This window comes from Anser anser (assembly GCF_964211835.1).
Source record: "Anser anser genome assembly, chromosome: 20".
Lineage (NCBI taxonomy): Eukaryota > Metazoa > Chordata > Aves > Anseriformes > Anatidae > Anser > Anser anser.
Genome location: NC_139741.1, coordinates 3,354,822 through 3,365,925, shown reverse-complemented (window position 1 = coordinate 3,365,925; position 11,104 = coordinate 3,354,822). Strand labels below are relative to the sequence as shown.

The 11,104-nt window shown below is 39.7% G+C and overlaps 1 protein-coding gene and 1 long non-coding RNA gene across 3 annotated transcripts in view; one reads left to right on the top strand and one right to left on the bottom strand.

The window, feature by feature from the left end:
* Positions 1 to 1,036: 1,036 nt before the first annotated feature.
* Positions 1,037 to 10,138, bottom strand: RNFT1 (ring finger protein, transmembrane 1). 2 transcript variants are annotated; one of them, XM_083806314.1, is made up of 9 exons: positions 9,987 to 10,138; positions 7,758 to 8,175; positions 7,342 to 7,418; positions 6,645 to 6,745; positions 5,846 to 5,999; positions 4,080 to 4,238; positions 3,141 to 3,206; positions 2,202 to 2,303; positions 1,037 to 2,027 (listed from the first exon to the last, which is right to left on the bottom strand). In XM_083806314.1, exons 2-9 carry the CDS (start codon positions 8,131 to 8,133, stop codon positions 1,893 to 1,895), a joined length of 1,170 nt encoding a protein of 389 aa, XP_083662440.1. In that variant the 5' UTR covers positions 8,134 to 8,175; positions 9,987 to 10,138; the 3' UTR covers positions 1,037 to 1,892. The 2 variants fall into 2 exon arrangements, with proteins under 2 accessions (XP_083662440.1, XP_083662441.1); XM_083806315.1 differs by having other exon boundaries at positions 7,812 to 8,175; positions 9,987 to 10,133.
* A 150-nt stretch (positions 10,139 to 10,288) lies between these two features.
* Positions 10,289 to 11,104, top strand: part of LOC310884485 — a 28,476-nt gene continuing 27,660 nt past the window's right edge. The window contains exon 1 of the long non-coding RNA XR_014574233.1: positions 10,289 to 10,915. This is a non-coding gene — a long non-coding RNA (uncharacterized lncRNA). The remainder of the gene's footprint in view (positions 10,916 to 11,104) is intronic.

Genomic DNA, 11,104 nt, shown 5'->3' with positions numbered 1-11,104 from the left:
CTGCAGCAGCAGTCTGAGCATTAGCGTAGATGAAATTCAGATGACAGAGACCTGATCGTGTATCAACTTTAAATGCAAACTAAGGCACAGCTAGATCTCTCCAAGGAAACAAAGAGCAATTTGTTCTGCCAGTACTGGAGGCATGAGCACTAGCCCATTATAGCACAGCTCAGGCTGTGGCCAAGCACTAATTTTTCCCTGACACCCTCTGGCCTGCACTAACACCATTCAACTGCACATTCTCTAATCCGAGTACCTCACCTGCTGGGAAAGGCCTCCCTGAGAACCAGTCTCTTCTACTCCCATAAGTTTCCAATTACAGACTTGGAAGCTTTTGCCTGTTTTCTTTAAGCTGGAGTCTTTTTCTCCAGTCACTCAGATTCCATGGTGGAACAACCATACAGTACACTTAACTCTGAACTGCAGTAAACTTCAAACAAAAATGTGATTAACAAATATATAGTATGCTATAGAAAAACCCAGGCTAACATAAAAAGATACCTGTTAGCTTGAATCTTCCATAACATTAAGATTTTATTCAGACTAGTGAATCTTACTAGTATTACACTTAAGCTGTACCTTTAAGCACTCTCCCATCATGCTCTGTCAGCCCTATAAATCTGCCTGCTTCTGCTGCAACTTTGCAGTACTTGGGCACCCTGCCTGGCTGTTTGAGTTGCTACATCATTCATCAAGTAAGTGTTTAACTTTTTAATTCCTTTTTCCTATTTTAGAAGTTTCCTAAAGATATTCTGTTAGGACAAACTCAAGTTAGTGACAACTTAATTTAGCTTTGCCTGTAATAATAACGAATGTTTGTTTTGTTGTTGTTTTTTAGTATTTTCTGAATAGCAAGGTGAGAAAAGACAAGCAGAAAAAAAAGGAAGTAAGATAGGTAAGTTAGATCTATAATCAGCATAAAGACTAGTCATGAATAAGTTGGAGCATTTGGGTTTTTGTTTTTTCATAAGACATTAGTTTAACGAGCAAGGTATGCCTAGCAGTGAGCTGTTACTAAGTACTTACATGTAAGTTAATACTGAAACAGTAATGAAACTTGTTTTTTTATTCAATGTGCACCAAACAAATGATTTAAATGCATTTATTCTCTGATTTTTACGTATACCACAAATTGCATATATAATATAAAATAGATTCTCCCCTGTATGAAAATCTGGTTCCTGATGTGACAAGAAAATATAGCATTAAAGATCTCTTTTAAAAATACCAACCTCATAAAATGCCAAGTAAAAAACTAGTATCAGTGAACAATTTATGTATTAAGCTTAAGATCAATTAGAAATCTGCAAGAACCTAAAGGGGAAACATCTTATTCTTGTGTCCTATCTCCAGGTAGAGTGAGAAATAGTTGCTGTTTTAGATGCATGAATAAGAAGTTAATTTCTCTGATCTGTTGAGCTAGCATTAAAGGATCTTTAATGTCAAGTGTGATGCATAGCTTTAACTCCCACTGTAATCCAGAGTGTAAAATTTGCTCATAATCTAGGTTTTTGGTTTCAGTAATGTTAAAAGGATAAATAAAATTTAGCACAGTCTGGAACACTATTTAAACTTTCAAATAAAATGTTGAATGAAGCAGCAGCTGCAGGTAGCAATGCAGCATTTTTAAAGGATTTGATTGTTTCCTGGAAGAATCATGAGAGAAGCAATGCTGGCTTTTCTCCTTCCATTCTGAAAACTTATTTTCTGTACTTAAGAAGGCAAATTAACATTTCCTGCACTGTTTTAAATATTGGGATATTTCATAGAAGCATAAAATCCTAGATATCTAGAATTCAGAAACTCGTTCCCTGTCACCTACATTTTCACCTGCAGTAAGCTGGAAGACCTTAGCTTGTACAAATGAAACGTAAAACAAATTTTAACATGCTTTAGAAAATCTGTAGATGCATAGATGTAGCTCCATCCTTCCACTTGTTAACATGGTCTGAAATAACAGTTCTGCAGAGTGGACACGTTTTTTCTCTATTAAACCATAAAGAGATGCATTCTTCACAAAATGTGTGCTGTAATGAAAAGAATGACAACTTAGAGCTTCTAAGCTCTTCCACTTATAAGAAGGTCTATTATTTGCATTGCCTCATTTCTAAAGATAATCAGAAGACAGACACTTGCTAATCTATGTTGTAAACCATTTTTTTAAAAACATTTGCAAAAATAATTCTGATTATGTGTATTACCTGACAGATAAGCAGAATAGGCTTCTGAAATTCAGCTTGACAGATAGCACAAATATCATCTGATTCAGAACACTGTCTCTTGCTAGCCATCACCCCATAGTGCTGTAAAACAAGATTTTTTTCAGCAGATGATAGTTTCAAAGGGGGAAAAGAAAATGACAGAAAGGAAGTGGGAATAAGGATATGTCAGGAGATAGATGTCAGGAGAAATATCCAATCCCTAATCTAAAACCTTGCTAGATTTTTCAACAGTTGTTTTAGGAACTATAGCTTACGCCGTCTCCCCTACCATAATGTGCAGTTAATATCTTCCCCTGATAATAGTTGTAGGAAAAATCTGTAGTAGTTTTAAGTGACCTCCAAGCGAAACACTTACATTTCACCTTAAATTTGATCAAGACAGCACTTAAAAAAAATCTGAAGTGCTTTAGTATTGTTGTAGTTCAGTGATACTGTGCTCTAAAGTCTTCTATATATTTTACTGCATGAATAGCAGATACTAAATAACTATACCTGTTACTATAGAGAAAGATTATTGAGAAACTTTTAAAACTCTAGCAGATATTACTTGCATGTCAGTTATTTTGGCAAGCTTCATTTTTCACTGACGTTTCTGCATAAAGCTTTACCTATATCCAACCAATATTTATTCCAGTTAAAAATTAGGAAAACAAGGATAGGTTATTTCACATAGTTTTATCTGAAGAGACATGCAAAATATTGATGGTTTAGTTTTCTTTGGTTCAAGTTAGCCCATAATTACATAGTCAGGAAACTCAGACAGTGAAATGGAGGAGTATGTGTAGAGGGATTACTTTAAAAATGCATTTGTCTACTTCTAGAACTATACAAGTTAATATATGAATGAGATATTTCAAAGAGAAGCCTTTTCATTTAAATCAGATCTACTGTTTTGTCATAAGAGCATTCAATACTCACTGGTCGTGTACAAAATATCCGTAAAACCTGTTTGAAGTTTCTCAATTGTCCAAAAAAACTCAAAAGCTGAAACGGGAAGGAAAACCCGAGTTATATTTAAAGTCTTTCTCTGTGAATTAAAGAAAGCTTCCACGTGTCCATGCAAATCCCAATAGCAGAAGTGTCACTGTAATCTGATGTTGGCAGGAACATAAGCAAAGCAATAGTTCAGACCAACCCTATTTTTAGTTGCTTCACGTGTAGCTAAACTCAAAATTTATCCCGAAGTTCTTTAGTTCTTTTTCACCAATAGGTGGCTGTTCTTTGCAAGAAAAATACTGTTCAGGTTATGAAATGAAGCACTCAATTGCAAGTATACCAGCATTATATACTGGCGTTATTATTATATACACAGTAGTCTTTAGACTTGTAATTAAGGCACCATAGTATTATAAAGTATTTTTCATGTTCAAAGTGGAACTTGTACTGAGATTGGTTACACTTGGGGCAGATGAGCTCTTTAGCAAAGTAGACAGCCATTTTAAACACTTCTCTAACTTGTTTAGCATCACGGGGGAATTCTAGCAGAGAAAATCTCCTTCCTTGGAAAATGCTGATTTTTTTTAGCCACAAATTTCATCTTTATTTTTCAAGCTCTCTTTCTCTCAGTTTCTGATGCCAGTCTGATCAATGTCTGATTTGAGAAGGGTCCTATAGTGACAGCGTTCTTTGATATACAACCCCAGTCTCCCAGAACAGGTGCAGAAATAGACAAGAAGGTTTAGGAAAAGTGGCTCAGGGTGCTATCAGTTTTGGAAGGTTGTATCAGTTAAACCGAAGCATCAACTTGCAAGTTAGTTCAAACGCTGAAACGGTCAGAAATGTGTTAGCTTATATGCCTCTACCCCTCCAGTGCCAATTACTGCAAAGTAGTTTAAGAGGACTGAAAGTCTTACGTACCTTTAGGATGAGGTAGAGAAGGCCCAGCAATATCCCAAGGCTCCAGCCTAGCACACTGTCAGGCTCCCCATAGCCAATAAGATAACGGAACCAAACTGGTATAGGGACAAACATACGGTAATACTGGCAGAGTTCTTCTAACAGCATGTACCAGTAGCCCTAAGCAAGACATGCAAAAGAATCTCTCAAGATGTAAAATACAAACACTTTTAAAAATAATATAGAAAAGATGTACTAGCATTCTTTAGAGTAACTTCCCCTCATCAGATCTTGAAGCAAGTATATACGAAGGACAATACTGGAAGAATGAAGACCAGATGATAAATCTCACCACAACTGTACAAGCAACAATAGCACAATTAATTGCTGTACTGAAGAAAAATTAATAGGCTAAAATAGGGTGGCTTTGTAGGATACCTACCTACTAGAATGCTATCAAACTTGCTTTCATAAGCATTAAAAATGTTACCTGAAAAAGGAAGCTAAGACACAGATCAGCTTGTCATTACAAGTTTTCACCATTTAGGATTAAAAGACAGTAAGGCCTCTCTCTTTATTAACAAACATAATGATTAGAGGAAACCCATTTCTAATGTATTTCATGCCTGTGTAAAAAAGCTTCTCTTGTGATAAATAACCCTTATATAGAACAGGGTAATAAGAAAAAGGTGGGGACAGGAGGAGAAAGAAACAAAGTACCTGGACTGAACAGGTAAACTGAGTTCAATAATGCCCTAAACGTTACTGAACAGTAACTACAAAAGACAAGTAGCCTTCACAGAGCACTGTGCGCACACATGTATATACTTCTAACAATTAAGTGTGCGTATTTGACTAATCATAGATGTTAGCTCTAATAACAGGGGATAAAGTACTCTTTGACTAATTTGACAGGAAAATGGCAAGATCTACCACTGTTGACCAGATTCTTTCTTTAATTTAGCCGGTTTAGGTCACCGTTGGTGTAATGGAATTTCCAATAACAATTTTTGGCTGTTGTACCAGTAGTTGTAGATAGAGATCTTGATTATAAGCTAGTATTTCTCCAATTCATACATACCTAAGAAATACTGTTCTGGTACATTTTAAAAGATAAAACCTACAAAAACACTGTTCAAGTCCTATCGCATGCTAACTATATTTGTTCTTTTTTTTTTAAACTAGTACTAGTACGTTCTATTTCAACATAAAACAGATTATTTTTTGCATGTCTTACCTTGGGAAGCAGATAAAGATACATACCCACCAACCAATGCAGACTTCTATAAAAATCATTAAATTTCATCGGTTTGAGAAAAAAAGCTATGAGTCAAATTTATTGGTCTGACAAACATTACTAATTAAAAGGAAAACTGATTTTTTTAAAGAGAAAAATAGCCATTTACTTGCACAGGTATTAAAATCTCCCCATGTCAGTTACCGACAAGCAAGTACAAAATTTACTGTACATCAGCCGGCCCATGCTAGCAGCCTGTATACACATTCTTACATTGCTGGAAATAAATGGTTTCTTCATCCTACCACTTACAATAGAAATAAACCCACTTATCCCATGAAATAATACAAGCGATTGTTTCAGATCAGACTGTAAACCTTCCTTAGCACCAAGAAGGGAAGAACATGAAATTCACAGGGTTTTCTTGCCCAGTGTAGTGATGGATTATATACAGACCTTTAATTTAAAAAACTTACCTTTAGGTATAATTTAATAATTAGCTAATTTTACCATAAAAGGATGCTCATAATGATATAGATCGTTTTCTTACCTTGGATTTAAAGGACATCATAAAAGAAGGCACCAAGAGAATAAAGCACTTGAAGCCCATGAAGAGGAATTTCAGAATAAAGTCTGTGACTCCCACAATCCAAAGCACCTCCCAGAAGTTCTTAAAATCCACAGTAGGGTTTAAAAAGATTAAGCTACGACAACAAAAAAAGTATCAGAAGTTACTGGAGCATGCTGTTTAAAGGAAAGCATAACCAGAGATTATATCACAGCATGCTTAAATAAATAAATAAATGGTTTACATAGAGGAGAAAAATACTTGCTAAGAAAATGAACTCTTTATTATAAATCGATCCTTTATGATCTCTGGCAATCTCTCCATTTCTGAGCCTTCTTTCATGGCAAATCTTGTCCTCTAGAGATGGGCTTTCTTTTCCATTTTTGCAATACAGCCTTTGACTGATTTACAACCAAGGCTGTAGCTACAGAATAATAATGGTAAAAAATAAATGGCAGATATAAGCCCCCCAGGGTGCCAGAATGCTACGTATTCAGTATGCTGAAGGCAAGGTGGTAGGATCAAAGCTGGGAATCAAACGCAGCCACTTCCCCCATGGCATAATACAGCTTTTAAGTTGAGTTCGTGGTCTAATTTTGCAAATTCCAGCATAACTTTTTTAAGGACAGTACTTGTTCAGTTTAGTGGAAGAGGAGGAATGGAGATTACAATGAAAGAAACCAATGCTACAATTAAAGAAAAACAGCTGTTGCCCAGATAAAGTGTTTCCAGTTAATATTTTATTAATTTATGATCTGAGTGGAGATGTTCCTCTACTTACCTGTAGTACAGTGACTGAGAATGAAAGGTGTAATACAAGAGGAGAGATGATCCAGTTAGGTATACTAGTAACCAAGCACATTGCAACTTGGAGCACCGTTCCTGTAAGATAATTGTTAAGACAAATTACAGCCCTTATCTTGGTAAGAATGTCTTAACTGTGTCTCCAAAGCACTGTCTATTATACTTGAACAGTTATTGCTAGAGGATTCCATACTAACTCATACTGATTTTAGGTCAGATAAAACTGTAGAGCTCATTGGAAAAGTAAAGCAGTGATTCTAATGTTTTCAACGTAATTTCTATGTGTATCAAGGTCTTTCCTAAAAACACACCGAAAGCCATCCCACTCTGAAGGAACAACAAATTTTCCTTTGAGACTGCTGGAAGTTTAAACTATCAACTGCTATTTGATTCCAAACCTGGTTAAGTTCTTCCATAAACTGCAAAAATCTTGTATCACTTGAAGTGATTTCAATAGTCACAGGGAGAAAAATTCTGAATTTTGCAAACTTTAATCTGAGAAGTTCTACACTGTATAAAAGCATTAAGATTTACAGGACTGCTTCTGTCTTGAAACCTATTACACTTAGTTTTATTTACTAAATAATGCTATCACCATTCACATTTCTTTCAAGAATCAATGGATAAAGGTCTTGGTTAACTTACAGAATTCTGTTGCGTAGGGTGATACTTACTCTTAGAAAAACCTGATTTACTATGCTTTTGTTTGCATACATATAAGTTGTTAGCAGCCCAATTCCAAGAGAAATGCCTATTAGGAAAAAAGGGTCAGTTATACACAAATTAAAAAAAAACATACTGAATCGGGTTTAATAAAAAAAGCCATTTCTACTATTTCTTTGTAATTTCAATTAATAGCTCAGACTATAAAGCCAGAATCATTAAGCATGTTTTATGTGTGCCAGCAAAGGAAACAGAAGCCATTGAAATGTAGTTCAGTAAATCTCTATTTCTGATGAACAAAGCAAATAAAAATAAAGCTAAAAATAAAGCTAAAAATAAATCAAATTATATCTCAGGCATGGTTATCGGCTTATCTTTGTTTGGGGGGAGGGTCTCTTCCCTCAGACCGTGTTTTGTTATACTCTACCAATTATATGCTGCATGATCAATTTGACACACAGAATCAAGATATACGGCAGACTTTTGTGCAGCCACTGGAGGAGGTATCTGAGCTCCGAGAGGGAGCTGCCGCTGTGTTCCTCTGAGTCTGGAGCGGAGTCATCAAGCCCCCCTGCTTCGTTGTGGGCATGTCCGTGTGAGCGACTTTGGGAACCTGGCCTCGAAGGCCAGGAACTCGCATTTTCTCTGCCTTCTCCTGCAGCAGTGCTTAGCTGTATGTGAACATCTCCACTATGATGGCATGAGCTTTCTCCTGATGACCTCGCTGCGTGGGTGCTTTGAGAAGGTGAAGAGTCATCACCACTCCCTTGGATGTTGTGGAGATGACTGCAGTTTGCTTGCATGGTGGGATTTTTTTCTGGTCCAGATTCTTACTACTTTGTCTCCTGGAATGGGAAATAAAAAGTCATCATTGAAGGAAGAGTACAACTATGCAGGGAAAAAAAAAACACAGCACAAAAATACAGTAAATTGTATTGAGTGATTGCCTGCATGAAGCAAAGTAAAGGTTCTCTTAACAGATACTGGCTCTCTTCATTCTGAAAGCTGGTGTGCTGGGTTTGCACCTTTCTGTGTGCCATATTAAATGACTTCCTTTCATTCACATGCAGATTTTCTAGCCTGCAGTGAACCTGGCTGCCTTGGCAAAATCTGATGTTGCTTCAGTGCAAATGAGACCAGCAAAAGCTGTTGAATTGGAGACCAACACTAGCTGGTACAGAAGAGAGCTCAGAAGTGCTGCCTAATTTCACAAAAATAGTCAGTAACAGTAGTAGGCCAAAAAAGGAACAAACGATGGGAAGGAAGCAAAGAGTACATTTACATGCATCCACAAAATGGTGTTTGTTCAGACAAGTCTAGTCAAAAGGCAGTGCATATTAAAAATTGAGGGCCATTATAAGATTAACAAGAGATTACCCTGTCTGGGTAAGCAAGCAGAACCCGGTTTAGTCCATATTGTAAGAAGCATTTGAAAGAGTCTGGACCATCTGGGTCAGGTCAAAAAAAAGAAGCGCAGCCAACGAGCTGGGTGAGACCACCCAAATGAGGATTTTTTTTTTTCCTTTGACACCCTTCTGCTGTCTTCTTGGACAGTTTTTCACTTCCGTGTCTGCCTTTGCATTGATGAAAGCGTCCATCTACTTTTCTGGGGTGGTGTGGTATCATAGTAATAATTTTGGAGAATGCTCTGATGCTGGATTTTGCAGTAGTCGTCACTATCAAGTAACATCATCAAAATATTGGGAATTATGTTATAGTCCTTTTTCAATAATTTAAACTCCTCCAGATTCTTCTTTGAAATTAATTTTTCTACAGCTTAGCATACATGTACACTTAGTTTCACTGGGGATATCGAATGGTTAAAGCAACATTGTTTTGCTGTTTTGTAAGATGAAAAGGTAATTTTGCACAGCAAGAAATTCTTAATGTATTTGCACAAACCTGAGAGTCTTTAGCCTCTAAAATTGAGGTTATAATAGATGAGTAAGTTGCATGAATTTATACAATAGAACTTCTTACTACCATTTAGAAATGCTGCTGCTACTATATTTTTGTTGGCCAAAGATTACATCATGCTTCAGCGCAGCCAAAATTCATGTTCTGTAATTTAATGCAGGAGTAAAGCCAATAAACTGGAAATAGTATTAACTTTACAAACAGCACGTCTCCAGAATTGGGCCATGAATACTGTTTTTAAAAGGAAAACAACGTTAATTAGCAATCTTCGGTTAGTAAAACTAGGGCCTGCTTCTGCAAAACCCGACAGAGCAATGCTTAAAAAAAGCGAGCGAGCCCATTGTCCGAGTCACGCAGGCTCCTGCCTGACAAACTTGCAGGAACTAAGTTACGGGGCCGTATTTCGGAGGGGAAGTTGTGGGGCTGTATTTCAGTGTTTCCACACGCACGCACATAACAGCCCCCCTTAGCTCTGACAGCACCTTTAAAGCCCCCTCACGCCGGGCGCTGCCCCCACTCGCTCGGGGCGGGGCTGGAGGCCGCGGCTCGGTCCCAGGAGGACGGGACGGGGCCGGGGCAGCGCCACGCGGTTCCCCCGCTCCCCACCACCCTCCACATAAGCCCCGGCGCCGGGGGGGGGGGGGGAACGACCCCGGAGGCGCCTCCCCGCTCCCACCCGCTGCCGTCGGGGGCCCCTCTCCCGCCCTTCCCCTGCCCAGGCGCGGCCCGGCGGCGGTACCTCAGGGGGCGGCGGCTCCTCATGGGGCGGGCGGTGCCTCAGGGGGCGGCCGGCGCCTCCCGCCCGCCACCGCCGCCGCTGCTGCCCAGGCCGCGGCCGCCCGCCGCCTCCATCGCCGCCGCCGAGGCCGAGTGGGCGGGAGAGGGCGCGGCGGGGGGAGGAAGAGGAGGAGCCGTGAGGGGACGAGGAGGAGGAGGAGGAAGGCTCGGAGTTGCTGTGGCAACGGGCGGCCGCGGCTCCGCCGGGCCTTCGCTCCATGAGGGGATGGGGGGCTGGCGGGGGGGGAACCCCCCTCAGCGGCAGGGCTGCGGTTCTTGATTTTTTTTTTTTTTTTTTATTGAACGCATCGGTTAAAATGGGTCGGGGGAGCAATAATAAGGAAGGAAGTGAAGGAACGTCCGTGTGGGCGCTGGGGTACGGTCCCTGCTCGGCTGTGAGCAGTGCTCGCCGCAGGGGAGTCCTGCTGGGGGGAATCGGCTGCGCCTCCTAGGAGACCTGAGGAAAATGCTGCCCTTGTTAGTGCCGCCGTAGCTCTTAGGAGAAGCTTGGAATTAAATAGATGCAGGGTTTTCTTTCAAAATGTGCTCCTGAATAAATTAGTTTGCATCCAGAAGTAGCATCTGTTTCCCTTGGCTCAGATACTTTTGCAAGCTTTTAGGTACGCAGCTCACGTTGGAGCTTGGTGCCCGATACCTGAGCGGTTTTGAAAATCAGAACTAAAACAGGAATACTTCTGGGCTGTGGGGTCAGTAACCCTGGGAGAGGGAGGGACAGGCACTTAGACATCACATCTCATGCGCGGAAAACTAAGTATTTAGAGGAGCTAAGTGGCCTGCTATCTAGTAATTCCTGCCATTCCGCAGCAAACCTCTTTTATACTTGAGGACTGAAGCGGCTGAAAACACTGGACACGTCTCTTTCTGTTGGAGGTAGGTTTGAAGGAAGCACCTGCAGCACTTTTACGTGCCTTTGTGATGTTATCGCTGACCTTCGAATGAATCTGTGTCCAGAATTTCTTGACTGGAAATTTCTGCCGTCCTGTGAGGGAAGAAGGGATTAGCTTTTGCGTTTCACTTGGGCTGCAGGTGATGTGTTGGAATCAAAATAAAGCCAAACTT

What these genes read in the sequence shown, in the direction of transcription:
- RNFT1 (XM_083806314.1), bottom strand. Translation starts at nt 8,133, where the DNA reads ATGCAAGCAAACTGCAGTCATCTCCACAACATCCAAGGGAGTGGTGAT. An exon ending in TCTCAGTCACTGTACTACAG is followed by an intron (nt 6,000 to 6,644) that starts GTAAGTAGAGGA and finishes TTGTTGTCGTAG; the next exon opens with CTTAATCTTTTTAAACCCTA. An exon ending in TTCTCTACCTCATCCTAAAG is followed by an intron (nt 3,207 to 4,079) that starts GTACGTAAGACT and finishes TTCCCGTTTCAG; the next exon opens with CTTTTGAGTTTTTTTGGACA.